The sequence below is a fragment of the Zea mays genome, chromosome 1 (genome assembly GCF_902167145.1).
Source record: "Zea mays cultivar B73 chromosome 1, Zm-B73-REFERENCE-NAM-5.0, whole genome shotgun sequence".
NCBI lineage: Eukaryota > Viridiplantae > Streptophyta > Magnoliopsida > Poales > Poaceae > Zea > Zea mays.
In genome coordinates, this window is record NC_050096.1 from 39,728,812 (window position 1) to 39,754,800 (window position 25,989).

The 25,989-nt window shown below is 43.8% G+C and overlaps 1 protein-coding gene across 2 annotated transcripts; it reads left to right on the plus strand.

Moving 5' to 3' along the window:
• Positions 1-11,485: 11,485 nt before the first annotated feature.
• On the plus strand, positions 11,486-17,460 carry LOC100193208 (uncharacterized). 2 transcript variants are annotated; one of them, XM_008650350.4, is made up of 9 exons: positions 11,486-11,808; positions 11,900-12,071; positions 12,148-12,205; positions 12,292-12,344; positions 12,482-12,695; positions 12,780-12,915; positions 13,058-13,106; positions 13,544-13,669; positions 17,059-17,460. In XM_008650350.4, exons 2-9 carry the CDS (start codon positions 11,991-11,993, stop codon positions 17,182-17,184), a joined length of 843 nt encoding a protein of 280 aa, XP_008648572.1. In that variant the 5' UTR covers positions 11,486-11,808; positions 11,900-11,990; the 3' UTR covers positions 17,185-17,460.
• Positions 17,461-25,989: the final 8,529 nt, after the last annotated feature.

Genomic DNA, 25,989 nt, shown 5'->3' on the forward strand with positions numbered 1-25,989 from the left:
AGTGGCATTAGGAATAGGAGACCTACTCTTAGGAACAAAAACAAAACTATTTTTATAGGTATTTGTATGCTTGAATGTTTGTTCTTATGATACTTGTTTGATTTGGATCTTTGATTGAGTGTGATTAGTTGTGGAGTAATGTCCACTATCACATCTGCATATACATATAGAAAAAAAAAACAGTTATAAAAATATCTAAATGAACTAGGTTATCCCTCATCAAAGAATCTAGCCTAGCAAAATCCATCTTATCTTGAAAAAGTCTATCCTACACTCATAGATCCATCTTATCCTAAAAAAAATAGATTCTCATCTTATCTTGAAAAAGATTTATCTCATCCTAATAGATCTATCTGACCTCTAAAGATTCTACCTTATCCTTATGGATTCATCTTACCCCAATAAGCATATTTATCCCACGCTAGTGTAACAACCATGATATAGCCTAAAATAAATAAGATCTTATCTAGTCAAACTAGTCACACCAATCTAACCTAGATCTGATCTAATCTAAAGTGACTTATCAAACATGTTAGATAATACTGATGAAATAGATTAGACTCTACTCCTATAGAACGGGTCTTAACTTAGTTCACCCTGCACTAAAATTAAGAATGTCAGATCGACTTGGCCATATGCAACTACCTTAACCATCCAATAGTTGCATAACCCCACAATTTTAACCTAGCAAGAGATTCTAACCTACCTACACCATACAATCCATCCTACTCACATATGTCCTAGCCATATGTCCTTAACTCGGATGACAACTCCAAGAAATAAAGGCCAAAGAAGACCAACCATGTCAAAGAAGGATAAGCATCAACTCAAGACTTCAAAGATCAAGTTGAATCGCCAGCGGAATCAAGATTCATAGTTTAGGATGAAGTATTTCCTTATTATACCCTTGCCACAACCTCTACTTGCCATAACCGTACCTGACCTAATGAATATCTAGACATACAATATTCATATCATCTACTAACTGTTAAAAAAAAACTTGAACAAAACTTTGATTCCCAAAACCAAATGAGAAACTAAAATTCTAGACCAAACCTATTATATCCCTTTTCTTACAAATCTCGTGGACGAGATTTTTTTAAGGGGGGTAGGATTTGTAATACCCAATTTGTAGATATAATATAAATGGAGAAAAGTCATTTTCCTTTATCTATATGTGTGTGTTGTATCTACTTACTATCACAAGTGAACACCTCATTTAAAAACAAAGGATTAATAAAAGCCATTAAATTGTGCATCATATTGGGATTTTTGTTTGTGCATCTAAAGGTAAAAGTTGGCAATCAAACTTGAAATTGATTTGAAGTTAAAATAGAAATTAGAAAGTCAAATGAAAAAAAATGGGAAAGGAAAAGTTCATGAAACCCTTTTATTCCTCCCATAAATAATAGGGGAGATGATGAAGCATAATTTTTTAAAACACTAAAGTTATATTCACATTAAAGAATATTTGGCCCTTGTAATTTGAAGCTCAAAACAGGGATTTAAATTTGGTTTGAACACTTGATGCTGAAAAATAGGAAGAGAGAAAACAGAAAAGAAATAATAAAAAGAAAAAAAGGGGAACTGGCGCGTGGGCCGATTTTCGCCCCAGTCGGCCCATCATGGCTCTCCCGCGGGGGCAGTAGCGAAGCGCGCCGCGTCCATTGCTACGCTGACCGGTGGGCCCTGGTCACCAGCGTCCCAGCCGCGTCCAGGCACCAGACCAGAAGCGCTGCCTGTGGGACCCGCTCACCAGTCAACCGACCCCGCGGCCTCTCCCTCTCGCTCAGCACGCTCACTTCCATGCGGGCCACCCATGTCGGTCGCGGGCGCGCCCTCCTCCTTCCCTTCTTCCGCTGCTGGTGGGACCCCTGGGCAGGTCCGTCTTCTCCGCAAGCGCGGACTCGGACCTCGCCGGCTGGCGCGCGGATTCCGCGGGAGGGCACGCGTACCCCGACCAACTGACTCCGCGGTCGTCGCGCCGGCGTTGTATCGGCCCTCCCGATTATTGCGCACCGCTCGGGTATAAGAACCGAGGCCCCGCTTCCCCTTTGCCCTCACCATCGTAACACCCGTGAGAGTAGGCCACTGTCCGTCGTTGTCGACCAGTAGATTCACCGGCATACGTGCCTCGGTGCTTGATCTGGGGTGATCGCGACGTCGTCCCGGTGGTGTCCACGGGTTCCTCGGCCCCTGGACTTGTACTACCCGACAGGAATTGCTCGCCGTTGTCTACAGACCGCCGCGGATCCGCCATTGATTGTGGCCGTGGCAAACTGCTACACGAATCTCGGTAAGAAACTCCCCAGTCGACTCGCCTTCATGCGTAGATTGTTTGGAACCTTTCGGGGAGGGGCTTGGGGCTCTGGCGCGCCGGTTGCAAATGCTCCGGCGAGGTTCGCCGCCGCGTGGTGTGCGCATGCCGCCGCCCTGGGCCAGCGGGGTAGGAGATGGACCCTGGTCCGTTGGATCGGGCATGGACGGGTTAGATTAGAAAGGGGGTATCGACTCGGTCATGATGTGTGGCTGGCCGTCGATGGGAATCCAACGGTCGGTGATGCGTACCGTTTCAGTGATACTGTGATTTAATCTGGAACGTTGGTGTATGATCGGACGGTTTAGATCTATCCATACCCCTTCGGCCTGGAGTTTTGCAGATGAACCCTTATGGCTTTAGAGAATAGTACCCGCGGTCCAGTCCAGGGTCAGCCTGTGTCTCGGGATTATTTGTTATGCAGCCCCTGACGTCCCTAGTAATTGTGGCCCAAGTCCAGAGATCGTTTAAATTCGATAAATGAAATAGAAAATAGATTTTTAATAAGAAAATAATTGCTAGAACTTCAATAATTCAAAGAAAATGCATATGAACTCCAAATTAGCCCATTCCACTTTCTAAAATTTTGTAATAATATCCTCTATCACCTAGTGCCTCTGTTTAAACATGAAAGATGATTTAAAATTTATCTATCACTTAATCTTGTCTTGAGCACATAAAACATTAGAAAATCCATAACTTAAAATATATAACTCCAAAATTAATGATTCCTGTTCCTAGAATCTTATTTTAATGTGTAGATTATAATTATATATTTTGTTTACATGTTTGATGTGATGTTAATTTCTCTATATACATTGTTCGTTTGTATTGCTACGACTAGCGTGAGGTCACGAGTCATCTGAAGATCATCCTGGTACCTGGAATCTCAAGTCCCAGGCAAGTTGTGCCCTTGATCACTTCTTTTACCTACTCATGTTCTGATTAATCATAATGATCTGCATAGGTTAATTTTGATGGGACCCAATAGGTCACCCTAGTTTGTTCATCCTGAATACCTTGTTTATCCCTGAATCACTTGGGTAGTTCTGCTACTGCTTTATATGGTTTTGGGTTAATATTTCATTACATCTATGTTCCAATTATGTTGTTATTCTATTTATGTTCATGACAAGATCATTAAAATGTTAATTGGAACATAGAGCTTAACTTGAGAACCACGTGCCACCACAAGGGTTTAATGGGACGCCCTTGGCTGACTAATTAGGAAAGCTAGTGGAGGACTACCTTACCCGAAAGGGGCAAGGGCAGTAGGGGAGTGGTCAGTGTAGGGAGGCCCTCGGGAGGATTTTGCTGCGATGGCGGTCCTGCAAGGGATTCCTGCATTGGAGCTTCCTATAAACTGTAGCGGGTTTTCTGAAGCTAGTGGAACTTTGTAAAGGCCTCGTAGTGTTACCCTGCCTCGCCTCCTCGGTAGAGGTGTATGGGAAGTCGCGATCCCTTGGCAGATGGGTAACATGACTTGTGGGTAAAGGGTACCACCTCTGCAGAGTGTAAAACTGGTATACTAGCCGAGCTCACGGTCATGAGCAGCTCAGGACTCTCTGATGATTAAATTATGGAACTTAAACTCAATTTGTCATACGCATTGCATCGCAGGTGATGTTGTTACTTTTGTGCTACTACTTAATTGGGTTGGTATTTACTTATACTTAGTAATTGCTAATAAAACTTTGACCAACTTTAAAAGCAATGCTCAGCTCTAACCATCCTCTTTGGTAAGCCTTACACTTCACGTGAGCTCCCACCTTTGGCGAGTTCATGCACATTATTTCCCCACAACTTGTTGAGCGATGAACGTATGTGAGCTCACTCTTGCTGTCTCACACCCCCCCCACAGGTCAAGAACAGGTACCGCAGGATGAGGCGCATGGAGGATGCTGCGATGAGTTCGTGAGAGAGATCTAGGCCGTCGTCTCCCAGTCAACTTTGGGTTGCTGGATCGTTTCCTCATATGATGTAATTATTTAATTATTTTTGTACAGAACTCCTGTTATATAGTAAATATGTGACATTCGATCCTGTGCCACTATGCATCATATGTGTGAGACTTGGTCCCAGCACACCTGATGTTTATGTTCGCGCCCGGGTTTTGGACCCCTAAAATCCGGGTGTGACACTGGGACTATACTTTTTTCCTTTCTAGGGTTTTCTCACGAGGTGTGAGTTTTTACCTAGAAAGGTTTTTAACGAGGCAGTCATTGCACAAACAACTCTTTTAAGTATAATTTATGTTGAATTCTGTGTGCTTGTTGCTATCTGTTGTAGTGTTGTGTGCCTGTAATTTTATTTGTGCTACTGTATGTTGTAGACTTCTAGTGTTGTCAGTTGTGTCATGTGTGCCTGTAATTTTACTTTGCTAATTTATCTGTGCGCCAGTGCACATTTGAAAACGGGCTCGGGCCGGCACGACCTAGTTTTCAGGGCGAGCTATCCGAGCCAGCCCGGCACGTTTAGGCCCGCGTCGTGCCGGGCCCGTTCAGCATTTCAAGCCCGCGGGTCAGTATGGCCCGACCCGGTTTACCTGGCGGGTTGGGCCCAAAACAGGCCGAGCCAGGCCGGGTGGCCCGTTTGGCCATCTCTAACTGCGTCGCTCTGAACCATTCATCTCCCTCTCTTATTCATGGCGCTAGTTCCTTCCCCACCTCCATTAACAACCGATGCAATTATTGGAGCTCCACCGCTAGCGCCTCTCTGCCTCCTCTGCTCGCCTATAAAATCACCCCTCGACCTTGACGGTTAATTCCTTGCCTCAGTTCCACCTCCCCGTGCACTGTTGTTGTCACGTTGCTGCCGCGCCGCTTGCTGCAGTCGCCCACCGGCCACCGCGTCGAGATACAACACCTCTTCGTCGAGCCTGTTCCCTGCTCCTCTCTCACACTATTATTGTGCCAGTGCACCATTCACACTGATGTTGCTCGCCCGCTCGCTGTCGTTGCCATGTCGTGTCGTGTCATGCTGCTGTTGTGCCATCCCGCCTATGCGCCGCACCAACGCCCTGCTCGCTGCTGTGCGTCGCGACTTGGCGCTGCGACATTGACCTCCATGCCGTCATGCCGTTCCTAGCTGACCAAAGTTGCTGCTCGTGCCTTGCCACTAGCGTCATCGTCGCCGAAGCTCCCCCAGTCGGTGTCGAGCTGCATGTCCTGTCGCCGGAGCTTTGGTCCCTTCGTTGCTGCTCGCCGTTGTCCCTGCCGCCTGCTGCTGTGCCACTCACTGGTGCCTCGCTCGATGCTGTCATCTCCGCGCCCATCGATGTCCACGTCGTGCTCACTCCTGTCTGCGCCTAGCTGCTCGTCATTATCATTATCGCTGTCAACATCAATATCTTTGTTGTCTCCAGAATCTTCAGACAACCCAGCTAAAATCTCATCGATTATTTTCTCAGCATTGGTCCTCTCCATAGCTTTGTAAAGTCTAGCCTGTGCGGGGTCCTCACTCCTCTTGTCTTCGGCCATCTCAGCTTTGGTTAAAACAAAAGACCAAAGCTCGAAACCAGTCACGATTACAATATCAACAAGCTAGACAATAATGCCAACACAAGCTTGATAGCACGAAAAATATTTTATCACAACCCTCATATATATATAGTGGCCCCCACGATTTAGAAGGTTTCACTATTCTAGCGAAGGGAAGGTATTTTTTCGGACCTTCGACTAAAGGCCTTCGTTCGTTTCGCAGTCTGAATTTGTTACAAAGAAACAAACTAATACTGTGAGGGGCTACTATTGGGGGCCTTCGTCTTCTGAAAGTCATCAAAAACACGGCTAACCATTTGTTATCAGCATATTACTAAAGTTACAGGAGCTTCAGAGTCATAACAGCTTCGACGCAGAACAGTGGAAGCGCGACAAAGTTAGCTTTGTCACAATGATGCAGGAAGACGATACAAGAAGAAGGTGTTATCCAAGTTGCTAGAAGCAAATGACAGTGTTGTCCCTGCGGTATTTGTAAACTTTGTGTGTAATCTATGAGGGCATGAATGTAATATCGTACAAAGCTGTATCACTCCCTATAAATAGATAAACAATGCCCTTCATAAAGTACCTTCTTGTTGGACGGTGCAATTGTTGTGCAATTCTATCCCCACGGGATCTTTATTGTAATTCTTTCTTCAACTGCTGAAGGTACACTTGTAAAGTTAATTTAAGATAAGAGGAATATATCAGGAATATATCTTGACTGAGTTATCATATCTAAACTATTTTATATTCCTTGTACGTTTGTTTATTCGTATAACACTTACCTTCGTTACCGAAGGAGTTAACCCTAACTCCTTCATGACGAAGGTTATCTGTCTCATTAATACGATGTTGTCTTGTTTTTGATTTAGTATAGTGATAAAAAATGAGTGACCAACATTGGTGCCCACCTCTAGTGATCTCAACGACCACCTTCGTCAATGGAACTCTGCAAGCAGCTTCGTCATGCCACCAAAGAAGACAGCGACGCCAGGGGCTGTTCTTGCTCCCTTGGACACCAATCAAGACAGGATCCTTCTAAGGAAGGCCCGAAGCCAGAAGAGGAAAGCTACTAGCCCAACACCACAAGACAAGGAGCTATACCAAGAAATCAACAATCTAGAAGCTATTCATCAACAGGTGGAGAAAAGAAGGGAAAAATGCTTCGACTGGCTGAGCTCCAGAAGAAGGTTGACGAAGCAGCTGAGGAAATGCGACATACTGCGCAAGACACTGAGCAAGGGCACAAACCACAACAAAGAGACCTTCGTCAAGAAGGCCCCAACCATGACGACATGTGGTATGATGATTTTCACCATGATAACATTGCTTTTGATGACGCTTCCCCTATAGCTATAGAGTTACAGACTGTCCCATGGCCACCATCATACAAGTCACCCTAGCTACCCATGCATGATGGTCACTCAGACCCAAAGTAATTTTTGATGAGCTACGAAGCGACCATATCATCATATGGTGGCAACACGACTTTCATAGCAAAGTCCTTCGTCATGGCAGTCAGAAGTGTTGCTCAAACCTGATATTCTTCTCTCAGTCCAGGAACAATCACATCATGTTAGAAGTTGAAGGATATGTTGGTTACTAGCTTTCAGGGGTTTCAGACAAATCCAGTGATCGCTCAAGCTTTATTCCAGTGCACTCAGGACCACGAGGAGTATCTGTTGGCATATGTTCGAAGGTTCTTGCGCTTCAGAGCTCAGGCGCCAACAGTGCCAAATGAGATCGTCATTGAGGCAATGATCAAGCGACTTCGTTCAGGCCCAACGACACAATATTTTGTTAGAAAGCCCCCAAATCCTGGAGAAGCTTCTCCAAAAGATGGATGAATACATCAGAGCCGACCATGATTTCCGACAAAGAAGGTAGGAAGCCTACATATATTCTGAGATGACCAGGGGCTTTGGAGGAAGTCTTCATCCAAGGCATGTCAGGACGATACACAATCCCAGTCAAAGTGAGGACAGGAACGATCATAACCAAGGGCACCAGCACAGTTCCCAGTCAACATGAGCCCAACAAAGCTCCTTCAGACCACCGACCCCAAGAGGTAGAGGAGGTCATAGCTTTAGAGGGAGATTCAACTCTCAACCAAGAAGACTGTTTTCCTTATTCTACGGAGAGGACAAGGGGCACACAACAAGAACCCGCCAAGTCATGATACAAAAATAGAAGGAGATAGCTGAGGCCGAAGCATGTCAGAACCAACCGAAGCAAGTCCTACATACTGCTTCGAGTTATTCCCCATACATCTAGATCCTACCAATCACTGTCAGTGATGCCCAACTATCGATACCTTCTTCATCCATCATGTTTGTATTCACATCAATAGGGACAATGGTGTTTGGGTGCTCCCATAAGGATCAGTTAGGATGGCACTCCAGCGTCTGGAGAGCTCCAACGAGGAGTGGTTTGGAGGGACTGAATTATAGTGTAAGCATGGATGCAACTATAGTGTGTATCCGCAAAGACCAACGAAGGTGAATTTTGGTGTAGGGACCTCATATACAACTATAATGTGTTCCTATAAGACCAACAAAGGTGAAGTCATGGTAGAGGACAACTTCAGTGAGATCTACCCTAGTTTTTCTATGACAGTGGTGGCGATGATTTTAGGTTATGGGGTAACATCTAGGGTATGAGAAAGGATGGTGGGGTGACATCGTGCGCATGTGATCATGTGACATTTATATGGGCAAAGAAGGGGATGGAGATGGGAAGTGACCACGAAAGAAGGTAGAGGAGGCACATGTGTGGTCTCTAACAAGCGGCCTCGTCGTAGGCTCCAACGAGCGGCCTCAACGCGGGCTTTAGCAAGCTGGAGTAGGCATGGATGCAACTCTAGTGATGTCCCTGGCACAGGATCCAAAGAGTGGCCTCGACATGGACTCTAGCAAGCGGGAGCATGTGCGCAACCTTACCTCATTGTGGTAGCGTGTGCATTGAGTTGGCTTCTATGAATGGCCCCGATGCAGGCACGTGAGTGGGGTGCACGACACTAGCTCCAGGAAGAGGACTCAATATAGGAGTGTTCATGTCTTAGGCACAACTCAGTAGTGAACATGTAACCCTGCCTCAACGCAGAAGTTGGTGTGTAGCGTCAGCTCCGATGAGCCGCACGGGCGCCCCACCTTAGGGCTTGTTCGGTTCCACCAATCCAGAAGAGGATTGGAGGGGATTCAATCCCCTTCTAGTCATTTTTAACTAGAAGGGGATTGAATCCCCTCCAATCCCCTTCTGGATTAGTATAACCGAACATGCCCTTAGAGAGCAAGTGAATAATGGGGGTTTAAGCATGCTTATGGAAATTTTGCTTATGTGGATGACAAATACATTGAAAATTAGGGATACAAGAGCCGATTGCTATACATGACAATAAAAGAGAAAGAGATAATACAATAATATAAGAGTCAATCTTATAGCTAACTTGTATATATAAATGTTTTTTATTATTAGATTTAGATGACGATATGACTAGGATTTAGAGCCCAATATAAGCTCTATTTTGAACATCTCCAAGAGGGGCTCTAAATATGGCCCTATTTTCAAATATAAGGCTTATGACTATCAACATCCTATAAGAGCAACTCCAATCATGACCCCCATAATTAGGCCCTATATTTTGATTTAGCTACTCAGTTTAATTATTTAGGGCCCAAACTGGAGGTTAGTTTCCAACAGATGGAGCCTTAAACCTTGATTTCTTTGCAACCACCAGGTTATCAGTGCTTTATCATCGTCGTGTGATCGTTGCCCCTCCTCTTAGTCGCTCACGCTAGGCCTTTTCTATTCCTTTTGTTGTAGCGTCGTCATGCCGCAATTCTCATGAGACTCAATCATGGTTGGCAGGAAGGCAATCAATCTGCACAAACCTGGACAAGGGTGGGCGGTTCTGCAGTTCAGAACAGTTCTTCGGTCGGTTGTGCATTCCAGATCTTTTCTTGTCCACGATGCTAAGATGGGAGGCGGAGGGAGCAGGAAGAAGCAACCAAGTGGAGGGGAGCAGGAAGACAAACCAGGGAGGCGGGGAGGATGAAGGTCTTCCACGACGCTGAGATGGAATGGGCGTGGGCACGAGCTGCGAACTGGGCGGTTGTGTGGCGGAGTAGATGCTAGTGGTGAAGATGAAGGCTGAAATGCTGGTGTTGAGATGGGAACTGGCGTGCGCACGAGCTGCGAACTGCGCGGTTGCGTGGCGGTGGATCGGGAGTAAATAGTGCCAGCGAAGATGAAGGTTGAAACGTCTATGGAGATTGGACGAGTGCGGACCATATAGGGCCGCGAATCAGTGAGTCTCAAATATGCTACCCTTCAAGTTGGGCCTCAAAACGTTTAGACGAATTTTATGAAATGAGACTCCTGTTGGAGCTATCCATTCTTGTTGAGGCCCTATATTTTAATTTGTTTGTGTTTTAGGGTTCCTATTGGAGTTGCTATAGCAGTGACCTTATTTTATACAAAAATCATCAAACAAGGTTATACGGCTTGATCTCTCTGGTTCTAAATATAGTACCCTATATAATAGAGATATATCCTCGTTTTCTCTTAATCTTGAACTACTTATTTTCTAATAACATGATTTATTTCTAAATATCATTATTTTAGGCCTAACTGTTGGAGTACAATTTTTTAAGGATTAAACACTTTAAATACGGTCCTGTTTCAATTTTTGGAACTTTATTTTAGAGCTTGTTGCTGGAGTTTTTCTTAGACCTTGCTCTTACCCTGCACAGGCATGATCATGCCGAGCGGGCGCATAACCCTAGCTCGGTGACACTAGCGAAAATGATAAAGTTGTAAGATAATTACTATTTTTCTAGCAAAATTTAGAGTTGTCTCGGTAAAATGATGATATAACCAGGGATCAAAACAATTTTAGAAATTTTCAGAATTCCAGAAACCGTTTTCCATTTTTCATCAGTAATTTTCGAAAACAAAATCGTTTATTAGAATTTTATATCAGAACTGATATCGAAATCGACGTGGCGTACCGACCGTTTCCTTCGGTTACCGAAAGTATTCCGAAATTTTAGGTCTTTAATTTTTCTGAAGAATGGTTTCAGAATTCTAGAAACTGTTTTCAGGTTTTTGCGACCGAATTCGTCGTAAACGTATTTTTTTGAAATGGAAACGGAATCGACTATCAAAATTTTGTGAACTTATTATATGTAAATTGTGAACTTGTGGTCTTTGTAAACTTGTCAATTTGTGAAATTTGAGTAGGTAAACTTGTGATATTTATGAACTTGTTATGCATGTGAATTGTGATCTTTGAGAACCTGTCAACTTATAAATTGTAAACTTATAATCTTTATGAACTTCCGATCTTTATTTTATTTTTTATTTGTGCTCTTATTATATTGTGAACCCGTTAGATTTTATATTGTTTGTTTATTGATCGTATTTTAAATTCTGGTCACATTAGAATTTTCATTTTCGATACTTTTAAAATATCAAATTCGTTGGTGTTTCTGGAGTTAATATTTTTTTATTTTGTTTACGATTAAAAAATATAAAAAGTAGTATTTAATAATAATTTTTATGTCTATTTAGTTCGTGACTAACTAAGTTACACTTTATTTAAAATTAGTTAGAAGTAACTTTAGAAATAAAAGTTAGTCAAAATATGACAATTTAAACAGCGCCCTTCGTCCTACCGGCCACCGTGGCGCTCGCACTCGAAACCGCTGAACGGCAGAAAACCCAGGCCTTTCTAGCTTCTGCTATCCTGCTGCTGCCCCTCTTTCCCCCAATCTGCAGGCTGCAGGCGCTGCTCCTTTCGCCCTCCGCTAGCGAGCGAATCGCTGGCTCGACCCCGCGGCGGGAGGTATCCCGCCTTCGATCTGGTGCGCGCCCTCCTCGAACTCCCCCTCGCCCTCCTCATCTGGCTTCCGCTTGGGTCCGGTCAGCGCCAAGCTGTGCGCTGGGCGAAACTTCCGGAAGCTTCAGGGTTTATCCGGCATTCCGCTTCCCGCGACGGCGGCGCGACCGGTTCGCTGGTCTAACGGAGTTTCTAGCTGGGATTTCTTGTTGGAGCGTCGCTCTCCGGCGCTTATTTCATTTATATTTGTCTGTGCCTCAGGTTCACTGGCCAATTCGTTGCTTCGTGGGGCTTTGGAGTTTGGAGCCAATCTTGCCCCTTAAAGTGTCGGTGGCAGCGTTTTGTGATCATCATGAGCTTTGTGTTCCGAGGGAGCAGGACCGACATCGAGGCCGGTGGCTTCCCAGGGTTCGCTCCCGAGCGCCGCGCCATGGTGAGTGTCTGTCTGAGCTTAAACCAGTTTTCTTGTCCTGATGTCTGATCCCATTCGTTTGTGTGTTTGCGTATAGCGAATTCATGCAGGGAGCAGGCCGGTGAATAGCAATTCCTTGGCTTTTCTTCTAACTGGTAATCCGTTTGCGCCTGTCTATTAACGATACTGTTGAGCTGCTAAAGACTATTCTTCGGTTAACTTTGTGTTTTTTGTTGGGCAGTTCTTGTTTTGTTCATGGTACTGAACTCGCACCAGATCTCTCCCAATCTTCTGGTAAGTTTTCGTGCTCAGTGGTCAGTGCGAGGTGTCCACGAGTCAATTGAAGTTGGTTTCTTATTCGTACAAAGCATGCAACTCTTGAACAGTTTAATAACTACATATTTGTCGGATGATCCTTTCTTCTCTCTTAGCTTTGGCTTGTCTTGGGAGTCTTCCTAATGGCCACGAGCCTCAGAATGTATGCCACGTGCCAGCAGCTTGCTCATGCTGCAGCTGCCAACAGTTTTCTCGGCCACACTGAGCTGCGTGTGCATGTACCGCCGTCCATTACCCTTGCTACGAGAGGCCGGTTACAGAGCCTTAGACTTCAACTGGCTCTTCTTGATCGTGAATTTGACGATTTAGGTGTGCCAATACATTCCATTCGACTCATTTGATGGTTTATAGTGTTTCCTGAAAACTTAGTGCCATGGAAATTTTTTGTTTCAGATTATGACACTCTGAGAGCATTGGATGCTGACAATAGCCCACATGCTCCATCTATGAGTGAAGAAGAAATAAATTCTCTTCCTGTCTTCAAATATAAAGTTCAGGCACAACAGAGGCATCCCCCTGCCCGAAAAAGGTAAAGCCGAATTGTCCTTTGGGTTGATTTGTTCATATCACCATATCGAGTTGGTTCCAGTATTTCCCATCAACACATGACCAACATTTAATTCTGAAATGGAGACATGAAGTAATTTTTTCTAATGTTTGTTTTCCAATAGTGATGGGCCATCTCAGCTATCGGTTTCTTCAACTGGGTCCGGCAATGAGGTAATTGATAAATACTGACTTGTCCCAAGGTGTGGTCGCTTGAAAAGTATCTTATTATCATCAATCGTGTGGGCTGTTAGAAGTCATGTTATTTGTGATGTCACAGTTGTCAGTCGTATGCATATGCAATGATATTCTGTTTTAAAGAGAAGATACCATATTTGTATTTTACATATCAGTATAACTGGGCAATGCACTTTTGTCTCAGCCCTAATTTATTGAAGTTATTGGTTGTTGCCTGGTTAGCTTTGGGATTTATATGATATTTTTTGTCAAGGGTTTTCTACTTTACACTTTCTTATTTGATGTAGCAGCTAGTGTTTGGAATCACATAACTGCTGTGATCACTGATCACCATCAGCTTCTGTGCAGTTGCACATGCATGATTCAGACTTTGGCCCACGATGATTATTGTTGATCTCGATTCTGCCTTGCAGGAAAAGCAGGATGGTTTAAAAGCAGATGGAACCAGCAAACCTTCAGAGGATGAACTAACATGTAGTGTTTGCTTAGAGCAAGTCACGGTGGGTGATCTGTTGAGAAGCCTACCATGCTTGCATCAGGTAATCATACTCATTATCTTGTCCTTGGTTTTCCTTGTGGGAAAAGCAGATGATCTCGATTTACAATTTTGTTTCCTCTCTGAAATGATCCTGGTAGCACCTTTTCGCTCGTCTGATATTGATATAGTAACTTGACATGTTAGCTAACATCCTAAAACAATGCTATGATGCCAAAATCATGTTCGGTGTACCAACATGGTATAAGTTTGTTTAACTGCTATTGTTTGCATATATCATATCCACACAACATAACAAGTAATGTATAACCAGAATTTACATAGGGACAACTGCAAATAGAAATGAACTAGTAGTTTTGATTGATGGGAGGCTCAAGAACAGTGTGGTGGATGTGAGAAGGCAAGGAGATAGGATTATCATAGTTAGCTTATCGTGGGTGATCTAGTCTTGAACGTAATTAGCGCTTATGCCCCCAACGTAGGCCACAATGAGAGTGATAAGAGACTTTTCAAGGAAGACTTAAATGTTTTGGTTAGAGCTATACCTATTAGTGAGAAGCCTATTTTGTCTCATTAGGTTCAGCGGTAGAGCCTACCGTCTGTAACCGGAAGGTCCCGGGTTCGAGCCCCAGCCTCTGCATATTATGCGGGTAAGGCTTGACGCTTAAAGGTACCCTTCCCCAGACCCCGCACAGTGCGGGAAGCCTACGGCACTGGGTACGCAAAGGTTCTAAGCCTTGATAAAGGAGGAGGGTTGTGATAGGCTTGACGATCCAACGTTAAAGCTATCCATTCTAATGGAGACGATAAAAGGGTGTACCCAGTGTCGTAGGCTTCCCGCACTGTGCGGGGTCTGAGGAAGGGTATCTTTAAGCGCCAAGCCTTACCTACATAATTTGAAGAGGCTGGGGCTCGAACCCGGAACCTTCCTGTTACAGACGGTATGCTCTACCGATGCACCAGGCCCGCCCTTCTATTCTAATGGAGACCGTTGGAGGCATAACCCTCTTAGCGATGTTGAGTTTGTTGGATGGCAACGAATGGTAATGACCAAACTAACCCAAAACAAATCTAAACCAACAACCTAATTAGGGTTGTTGGCGAGGCAAATGAAGTGTGAATGAGTTCAGTTTATGGATAAGGTCAGTTTTGTGAATGAGATCGGTTTATCGAGATTGAGTTTGTTGGATGACAATGGATGGTAATGACCAAATTGACCCAAAATAAATCTAAACCAGCAACAAGATCTTGACCTAGGACACGAACTCAGAACTGCGGACTCCAAAACTGAATTGTGCAAAGGCTAAGACGAAGTATGTAGGTCAGGAGACACTAATGGTTTTTAAAGAGATGACCTAATGTTAGGACTCTTTTCTCTTTGTCCTTTTTGTGGGTTATAGGACGAACAAAACGAATCTAAAGGTAGGATTATACCTCACGGGCAACCTAAATCCTGATACCACTGGATAGAGTACGAGGCTCGATCTTTCGTGAGGTACAATAACTTTTAGGTGATCTCGACGTTGATGATCCAAGGCTCCGAGCGAACGGATCCTCGCAATCACTACACCACTGCTCTGTTGGTTCTCACCCATGACACACGAGTGACCTCGCCATGAAGGTTTATCCCTGCAAACACAATCAAGAACACAACAAGAACAGGAAGAACGCAACCAAAACTGTGTTGATTATGAGATGGGGTCTCACAAGCCGATGACAACGACACTATTCGATGACAGAATAATCTAAGCAAACCCAAACCCTAATGTGGTGGCGGTTGCTAATAAAATAGAGGTTAGGGGCGTGCACAACCCCTGGAGGTACCCCTATTGGGCTCCAACACGGTACACGACCCAACAGCCCAACAGACGGTGTCGCAGCACCAAAACAGAATCTGAACACTGACTTGTTTCGACGATTCCCGTTGACTCCGGATGAATTTTAAGGTGGTTCTACTTGGGTTGGAAAGCTTATCTCCTTAGCTTTCCATCCATATAAAGTCCAACCTAATCGAAGTTCGGATGCATCATGTGCGTCCATTTTAGCGCAGACTGGTCCTGGACTCTGAGGTGGAGACAAAGTTGAGTCAGACTTGGCTTTCTCTTGTTGTGAACGTCCTAGCTTCTCCTCCTTGACATCTTGGCATTTTTCAAGTCATTGATGGTCCTCTCCAAGGTTCCTAATCATTAAAACATCCACGACATAAAGCGTAAGGTCTAAAATACAATTGACTAGGTGAGAACGAACCTGGAGATTTAGCTGTCGTGCATGTGCTCGTGTTGTCGATCCATGCATTATTTGTATGAGAGTGATCTCATCAAGAAGGATATATATAGGATTGCTAGGATACCTGAGAGGAAGACAAGGAACTTTAACCGAGTTAAGTGCATGAAGGATGAAACAGATCACCTCTTGGTGGAGGATGAGATTAGACATAGATGACTAGAGTATTTTGCCATTGTTTAAGGGGGAATGGGACACAACCTTTCAATTGGACGACTCTTAATGACACTATTAGGCGCTTTGTGCGTAGGATCAAGAATCTAAGCTTAGAGAGGCATTAAATCAGTTTTGGCCTTTATCTGCCTCTCTTCCATTAGTATACTTATTCCTTATGTGTTACTGGCCTCACATATCATACACACAAAAACTACTCGATGGTACATAAGGAATGAGTATAAATTTGGATGGCACATAAGGAATTTTTTCTATTCCATTAGTATGGCGTCTTAGGACCCTACTAGTTGGACATGTCTAAACCGTTTTGGTGGTTGAATAAACTATTCTTTAATTGATGATACCCGTAACCTATCACGCAGACTCCCTTTTTGTATGGACATAAATTTACCGTAACATATGTATTTCCGCAACTACGTCATGTGGAAAGAAAAAATTCAACGGATTTTCCAAAATGATTGCTCCACGCATATATCGATTTACACACAAAACAGGACTTTAAACAACAGCAACGTGCTTTTCAAAACTAGTGCTGGAGGCCTTCATGTGCATTTTGTTTCTGACTCTTTGTGGTTTGTCTATCTCAAGGGCTTGCGGTGTCGTTTAGCCTGTTGAGGTGTGTCTACCTATTAGAGCATCCTTAGCAATAGTCAACTTGCTAGCTTATGTGAACTTAAAAAAGGATAAATATAGAGTAACACAATATACTAGTATACAAAAATATGTGAGCATACACACACTTGAGCTTTGCTCTTTAACTTATTATTATATCTTTTTCTTATTAAATAAAATATTTTATGACCTAGCTCTTCAAACACTGTTGGAGCTACGGCAGCTACCCTTGGCAAAACTTCGTGTTCTGTTTTCTCCCTTCAATGCAAGGCAGAGCTCTTTAAAAAAAGTTCTAATGTGATGTGCCCTGATGAGGCAACGGTGGCAACGCTGCAAGATTTCTTATACTCTTTTGTTTTACAGTTTCACGTAAACTGCATCGACCCATGGCTGCGCCAACAGGGTACATGCCCAATCTGCAAGCACCAGGTGAGCGATGGGTGGCATGCTACAGGCAACGGTGAAGAGGATGCTTCTTACATGGTGTGAGTAGCTGACTAGGAGTAGGCCATAGCTAACTACCAGTAGCTGCTAACTGAATCCGTGGAACATAGTTTTCGAGGTGACGGGTTGGACTGATCTAGGGATGTGATCTAATCCCTTTCTATCCTAACAAAACCGCGTGTGGAAACAGTTGTCCAGTACGGTTCTTTTACAGGTAACGCTCATTTCAATCATTCTCTGTAACGGGGCGTTTGGATCCCTTCATTTTAGAGGAATTGGAATTCACTCAATAAAGTAACTTATTTAGTTTGGAATTTGACATTCCACCACTTTCTAAAGTTCAGATATAAGTCTATCTCAAATTCATGGGGTGGAGGGTGGGAAATAATTTTATGCATTACTAGAATTGGTTTCTAATCTATAACTTACATGACACTCTTCGTCTCACTCCCCTATAGTGAAAATGTAGCACATAAATATCTTCGACATCTTACTAATAATAATATACAAATATATTTTGCATAAAACCGAATTAGCTTAATTGATATATGCCTAAATTACTATTACTAGAATGGAATTCAATTCCAATGATCCAAACGGGGCGTTAATTTAAGGCATAATAAGGTTGATGATAATTTTCTTCCCCGTCCTTTCTTATTATGGTCGGTTTCTTTTCTTTTTATTGACGTAATGGCTGGAACTCTGTCTGTTTTAACGCAATGGTTGAACTCTGTCTTTCGTCAAGAAGAAATAAAATTAGCTCAATTTACGAGAGAAACCAGGCTAGAAAATCTTGCATCCACATAGTTTGTTAAAGAAAAAATGGTGGAAATCTAAACACATCAGTCTAGATGGCTAACCTTGAGCAAGCTATTTACGTACGAAGGTGACACATAACCGACGCAATCGACCGCACATGATCTCGGCACAAGCTTATCACAAGATCCATCCACCGCACATCATTCTCTGGATGAGCTTATCACAAGATCCACCGAAGTTCTGACTTTCTATGACAAACATCAGCCAAGCTCCTAACATGCTGTCACTCACCCACCACAAGCCACGATCTTCACAGAAAAAGAACTCGAGTATCATTGTTGTCAAGCCTTGTGGCTAGGGCGACCGGAGGGTTGGGAAAACCCTCATCGTTTTCACCTGTATATTTTTTTGTTCGTTTTTCACCTGTATATATTTTTTTGTTCGGTCAAAATCGAAAAACGGGAAAATTGGAAACAGATTATAACCGATAAATTCTGGTATATTGAAAATGTTTGAATAAAATATTTCAGAATCGATCGGAAAATGATAACTTAAATCGGAAAAAGTCATAATAAATGAGTCCTAACCACACACAATTGTTCATTTACATCCACATAAGTCTCAATCACATAAATATATAATACGTAGTCTTATCCACACACACAATTGAGTATATATGTTCACTCATAAGTTTTAAGCACATAATATATAATTTTTAAACACACGATTGTTCATTGACACCAATATATAAGTCTAATCCGCACAAATACACAATACATAGTCTTGACCACACACAATTGATCATACATGTCCACTCAAAAGTTTTAACCATACAATGCATGTCTTAAACACATGATACTAAGTTAAATTACATGATGTTTACAAATAAAAAGTGTTCCAATGCAGATCGTTTAAATTGCATGATGTTTAAATACAATCCGTTATGAGATGTTTGGTTTATGAAATGACTACTATCGATAAGCGATAAGATGATTTACCAACATTAATTATTTAGTATCTGGCCCCTTTTTCGCTGTACAGAGACACTGACATTCATCACCCCCCTTGAGCAAGATCTAATTAAGGAACATGAGCTGAAACTTCAAGCCGAGAGCCAAACCCTCATGCTGGAAGTCACTCAAGGGAGGGCAAAGATTTCTGGTGGGTACTCATTCTCTGGTTTGTCATTTCGGTCTCTTCTTTTTATTTCTTACTTTGCATCATGCAGAGCTCGAGGGCAGTCTAGCCTAGGAGGCGTTGAAGTCTCAAGGCCTAAAGCAGGAGGTCGACTAGATCTGGGAGTCCATGGCGAAGGAGTGCAACGAGCATGAGCTTCTTCGCGTTGCTACACGATTGGTGCGCACCTTGGTGGCGCCCCAAGCGAAGGAATGAGTTCGATTGTTGCCCAGTTTGCCGAGCTTGGGAGCGAGATTGTAGAATTATGGGGAGGCTATGCTAGCATAAAACAAAATTTTCGACCCCATAATAAATAGAAACTGTCGGAGTTATAAATCATGGGATTACCACTAGACGCGTAGTCACAATGGAAATTATCTCGATGTAGACGATCGTGTCGAATAGTATCGTGCAGTTGTCAATGTCTTTCGCGTCCTCTTGTGGTTCACCCTAGTGAGGAAGTGTCGCACAACTGCTAGGTCCACGACATGTAATGGGGCGAGGGCGAGGAGGGTGGTTGTTGGTGGGTGAACTAGGGTTTATAATCCTAACCATGCCTCCACCCCTCAATATATAGGCATTCTAATGGACTTTTGACTCCGAGGCCCATAAGCACTCCTAAACCTAGTCTAATTCGGTTCTTATCTAAATTACGCGTCTAGCCCCTTAAGTGTGTGACCTTATAGGTTTACGTAGACATAGACATGGACTGAGTACTTTTACTTAGCCTAATAATTGACAGCGACATCTAGCTAGACATGTTAACTCCTATGTGTATGTAAAGATCATATCAGACGAACCATCACAACATTATACACATGAATTTCCCTTTGTCTCACAATATTTGGTCTGGCTCTAAGCTGACCTCTCTTTCTCGATGTTGTGACTTGGAATCCTTTTATAGGTTAACACTTAACCTTGCACAGCCATGCATTTCTTGATCCAATCACTCGAGCGGCCCGAAGATATATCTCTCAAGTAGAGAGCGACAAATTCCATCTTGATTGACTAAAAGGATCACGATGCCTAAGAGGGAGTGAATTGGGCTTCTCTAAATTTCTTGCTAAAGATTAAACCCTAAACAAGAGCCCAACTTCACCCAACTACTTAGATAGATCACAAAAGCTAGGAAACTGCTAAACAAGCCCTAAATCGTCATGTCAAATACTAGGAATGAAAATAGTCAAGGTAAATTGCTCAAAGTAATTGCAGAATGTAAAGCAAAGGGCAAGAAAACTCTTCTATTTTTCCCGAGATATCAAAGAGTAGGCACACTCAGCTAGTCCTTGTTGGAGCACACACACAAGGGTATCACTCTCACTTAGTCCTCGCAAGGACCAAGTGCTCACTATGAGATGATCCTTTGCCTCTCCAGTGCGGTGGATCCCTCACAACCGTGAACAAACTTGAGCTGGGTCACAAACAAACCCTCTGGGGTGATCACTACGCTCCAAACGCCACTGAGTCGTCTAGGTGATGTCAATCACCAAGAGTAATAAGTCATAGACTTTCACTTGACCAAGAGAATCCTAATGCATGCGGTGTGTGCTTTAGGTGGCTCTCATTTGCACTAATGAGGTTCTAATGCGGGATTATGATTTCGCTAATTGCCTCACTATGCAATGTGGCCTTGCAAGCTCAAATCAATGAATACTAGGTGGTTGGGGTAGCAAGACATTCAATATGGCTGGTGGAAGGGGTATAAATAGCCCAACCACAAAAAACTAGTCGTTATTGTGATGCTCTAGTCGTGATGCACCCGGACGGTTTGGTGTGCCACCAGTGCGCCTCCAACGACTATTTCTAACAACTAGTCGTTACAGAGAGCACACCGAACAGTGAACAGGACATTGTCCGATGCACACCAGACAATCTGGTGCTTCTCTCAGACAAAGCCAATTTTGCAAGCTCTCTGGGTCGGCTGTCCGGGGAGCCACCAGAGTGTCTGGTGCCCTGGAGAATTCACAATCTCTTATAACTTGTGTTTTTCTAAATTGGCTTCGATTCCAACTTTTGTTTGAGCTATTGAGTGACACCTAGAATTAGTTTTAAGTGTGTGCATGCACCAACACTACACAAGACATGCCTTGGACAAGCTACTCATCCAGAACCCCTCTTTATAGTACGGCCAAAACAAAAATAAAGGTCCTAACTCTATACTAAGTGTACCACAATTCCTTCGACACTTAGGATATGTAGTCCTTCACCTTTGGGTTCGCTTTTTTTAGCCATCACTTCAAGTTTAATCTACGGGGTTATTTTCACCTGTTGGAGCCCAATTCCCTGCATTGTGATCTAACTTACCATGTACTCTGCAAAACACACGTTAGTCACAATAAACTTATGTTGTCATTAATCACTAAAACCAACTAGGGGCCTAGATGCTTTCACTGACCATGCCTCATAACATGCTTCTTGACAAACTCATATTCACCTTTATAATTACGTAGTTATGGAGTAGCGTTTGATAGCCCCTAAGTAGATTGATACACATCTTTAGTACATGCTACAATCTCATGTCTAAGGACACAATGTATATGTTGCAAGAAGAGAACTATGTAACAAAATCTCACATTGGGTCGATCCAGCCTCATGTCACCCACAAGAACCAATATTATTAATTAGTTTGACATCTCCATATCCATGACTTGTGAAACATAGTCATCAACTAATACATGTGTTAGTCATTGACTCTGACTAGGGACATCTTTTCGAATTTAAAGGGAAATGGACCTAATCATTTCCTATAATCGATTTTGGTGGTTGACGTCCAACACAAACCATGTGGACTAACTAGTTTGTCTAGATATCTTTTAACTCAGGTGCATAAGGTTCGACACAAACCAAGAAAGAAATTCAGTTAGGGACACAATCAAATTTGGAACAAAGTACTTATAGTGTGCTAAAAATTGGCGCACCGGACAGTGTCCGGTGCACCAGGCCAGGCAGCCAGCGAACCAGCCACTCTCGGGTTTCTTCTGGGCGCACTCCACTATAAGTCACCGGACTGTCCGGTGAGCCAGCGGAGCAATGGCTCCCTACGCCCCAACGGTCGACTGCTCAGATGACATTGATGAACAGTACCGCGATAGAAGTCAGAGGTCACCGGACTGTCCGGTGTGGCACCGGACTGTCCGGTGCAGCAAAAAGACAAACGACTCCAACGGTCAACAGCTCCAAACCCTAACGCACGCGCTGACGTAGCGCACATCTGACAGTGAACAGTGTCTGTCTAGTGCGCCACCGGACTGTTCGGTGTGTCCATCGTCAGCAGACTTTGCCAACGGCTAGGAAGTGGTTTGTGGCTATAAATACCCCCAACCACCTCATTCAAAGCCATCCAAGTGTTTTGAATTCAACATTCAATACAAGAGCAAAAGGCTCCACTCCAAGACACATTCAATAGATCAAAATCCTCTCCAAGTCCCAAAATCAACTCCACCACTTAGTGACATGAGGGAGAGAGTTTTTGTGTTCATTTGTGCTCTTGTTGTTTGGATTGCCTTCTTCCTTTATCATTCCAATTCTTGAGTGCTTTGTAAAGCCAAGCAAGAGACACCAAGTGTGTGGTGGTCCTTGCGGGGTCTTAGTGACCCGTGTGATTAAGAGAAGGCTCACTCGGTCTAAGTGACCATTTGAGAGAGGGAAAGTGTTGAAATAGACCCGGCCTTTGTGGCCTCCACAATGGGGACTAGGTTCTTTGGAACCGAACCTCAGTAAAACAAATCATCGTGTCTACTCACTTTGATTCTCGCTTGATTTGTTTGCCCTCTTTCCGCTCTCTAACGTTTCCTTGCTAGTATTGATTAGAGTTTGCTCCCAAACGTCATCTGCATCCTTTGAGCAACTCTTAGCAAGAGAAACAATCTTTCGGACTCGAATTTAATTCTAATGCTAACCCTGGCCTTAGTGCGTGTTTAAGTTTATAAATTTCAGGTTTCACCTATTCACGCCCCCTCTAGGCGACTTTCAAGAATAATCATACAAGAGTTTCACAAACAATTCACATAGTTGTTAATCAATACAAGGTGCCTTTCAAGGATATTCAATTAAGTAATATGTCATGAACACAACGAAATATGCTCATCTCCTTGATTATCTCTACGGCATATTTCTAACAAGGGTCACTAGCTAATCAAGGATGTGCTCTTCTTTGATATTCATTGGTCATTCTCGATCAAGTAATCCCACCATATCAATATCAACCTACCGGCGCTGGCGGCGGGTTTTGCTCTAAGATATGCCAACAAGGCACTCAATAATATCGAAGAAGGGTCAACTCCCTCGACGTGGCGCTTGGTGGATTAGCCTAATGAAGATGTCCTTCCTGTCGAGATTAGCCCACGTTTTCATAAAACTTAAGCCGAGTAGGTGTGTATTGAATGAAACATGCTTTTGTGTGTGAAGTTTGTTCGAGAAGATTTGAAGAGTTTGAAATGATTTGACCCTTTCTATTTGCTAAGGTCGTAGAATTTAAGCTCTGGTCAACGGAGGATCTGAATACTCTAGTGAACGAAAGTATTGCATACACTAGGGTGTCGGACCCTAATAGTCCAACTAGTTCTACTCAACGCTCTCTTTCTTGGCTTTTACACTTAGTGTTAAAATTTAGGAAGGGTCGATTGTGTCAGAGTCTGCTAAAGGGCTCGTTCCTTTAGCAGCCCTAAGTGAGGGTCAATCTATTGTTGGCAATGGGTCGACCGTTACTTAGAGAAAGTGTGTGTGTTGAGAGATGAACCTTTACACTTTTGAAAAAAGTTATTATCCATATATCATACCAACGTGTGGGACTTTAGATAACAAAGGGTAGGATGACATAATTGTTTGATGTCCTCGCTACTCTAGATTGTGGAATAGTCACCCGCCACTGGAAAACTGCAACCTTCTTCCTTGTCATCATCACCGCTTGCCATTATGTTATGCTTGGGTGGTTCATCCTGCTCTAGCCATCAAGGTCATGGAGTTTGAAACCTTTGATCCTAATATCCAAAGAGGCTAAGTTGCATCGGGTTCTCCCATCAACCCTTGGGTGGGATCCAGGATCTGGCCCCTCATTGGTAACGGGGTCGGACATCATTGTTACCACGACACGGGTCAGCATACGTCTAGGGGTCGTTGCCCTAGCATTCCCCTAATGGAAGCCAGGATTCGACCCCTCATCGGTAATGGGGTTGGATGTCATTGTTATCATGACACAGGGAAGAACACTTTAGAAAAAGTGTTCCCGAATACACACATGTACATTATCGTGAGGTACATGCTCAAGATAACTAAGAAAAGGGGTGACTAGGAGGTTTGGTGTCCTTGTTGCAGATCATAGACACCCATCCAACTCCATGAACCTTTCCCCTTATTGATGTTGACCGTCATTAGGGCATGCCTCTTATGCGGTGTTTCTCCTCTCATGGCATTGGATAAAAACCTCCTCGTCAAACTACAATCCGTGTCTATGTGTTTTATGGGGGAAAGCATGATTTGAGCAAAACCCAGCGCGCCAATTTTTATTGTTTCATAACCACCAACTAGTAATTATAGTGCTTTTGCGTGTGTTAGTGTGAATAGTGTGCAAAGTGGACACAAAGATTTATATTGATTTGGGATGAATGTCCCTACATCTAGATGAGTAACTGTGTTACCAAGCACTAGTTTATAATAGGGGGGTTACAAACAAGCGAATGAGGGATCAACCTCCCAAGTCTCTAGTGGATGAGTGCTCGTGCGATTACAAGTGTGTTGTGTTGACATGTTCTAGCTATGAGTGAGAATGGTTGCATGTCGCCCTAGATTGTGATCCTTCCATTCCTTTTATAGGTCAAGGTGAGAGAAGGATACATTACATAAGTTCTAGGGGTTGGGCAGAACATGTAAAGGTCATAATTTATTGTGTAGTTACTTGTCCTCTATAGTTCTCGCTGGACAAAGGACGCCATGGTAACCCATCCTTCTTCCATCAGGGTACTGTAGCGATGACATTGTCATCCTAAAGCTTGTTGTTATTCGTCTTGTCCCACAATGGTTTATTTAGTGTCCTTTATTGACGCCACTATAATAGGGTGGTTGAGCCGGTGTCAGGCTTCATAGCGCACTTATATCTTGACATACCAACTCTTGTGCCATCATTCTTGCCGCACACCAATGTCATAATTTGACTTGCATGTACTCACGTGCCGGAGTAGTCATTATGGTATGATCCGACAAATTTCGGACCTACATGGTTGGGCGAGGTGGAATTTTTGGGCGAGGTCCTCTGGTCCTCATGACTTTAGTGATCAGGGATCGGGGGTCAGACGAGGCATAAACTTGAGGTTGAGTTGCTTTTCCCAGACCCTTGAGGGTTGAGGGTCTGGAGTCGAGCGAGACGGAACCGTGATGCAGAGTCATTTGTCTTAGACCCTTAACGACCAGGGGTTGAGCAGGACATAAAGTGTTTATCTCTCGCGCCTGTTGGTGAGACAAGATTAGTCCCATGGTGTTGGGTACCTAGGAACATGGTACCCAAAGAAGGACCCAAGTCCTCCCAAAAACAGGCTATCTGCTAGGCAGTTTAGTGGGAAGGCCACCCGGGGATGGCCCACCAAGACGACCGCCCCACTGAACAAATGTCCGCCGAGCAACTCAACAAGGCGAGGCTACCGAGCAACTTGCCCGTCGAGCAACCCAGTGAGGCGGGGCTGGTGACCAACCTGCCCGCTGAGCAACCCAGCGAGGCAGGGCTGCCCGAGCAACCTGCCCGCTGAGTAACCCAGCGAGGCAAGACTACTAACCAACCGGTCCTCCGAGCAACCCAGCAAGACGACAACCGACTCTCTGGAAAGAGCCGGCCTGGTACTATCAAGCCATGTCGACACGACATGACATCACCGAAGCATGCCCGGACCATGGAAGCGACACCAAGGGGTCTCTGTCAAACATGGC

Bases quoted from the DNA above. Each gene is read 5' to 3' on its own strand.
- LOC100193208 (XM_008650350.4), top strand. From the start codon at position 11,991: ATGAGCTTTGTGTTCCGAGGGAGCAGGACCGACATCGAGGCCGGTGGC. The intron at 12,206-12,291 runs GTAATCCGTTTG...TTTGTTGGGCAG, and splicing joins CTTGGCTTTTCTTCTAACTG to TTCTTGTTTTGTTCATGGTA. The intron at 13,670-17,058 runs GTAATCATACTC...TTTGTTTTACAG, and splicing joins GCCTACCATGCTTGCATCAG to TTTCACGTAAACTGCATCGA.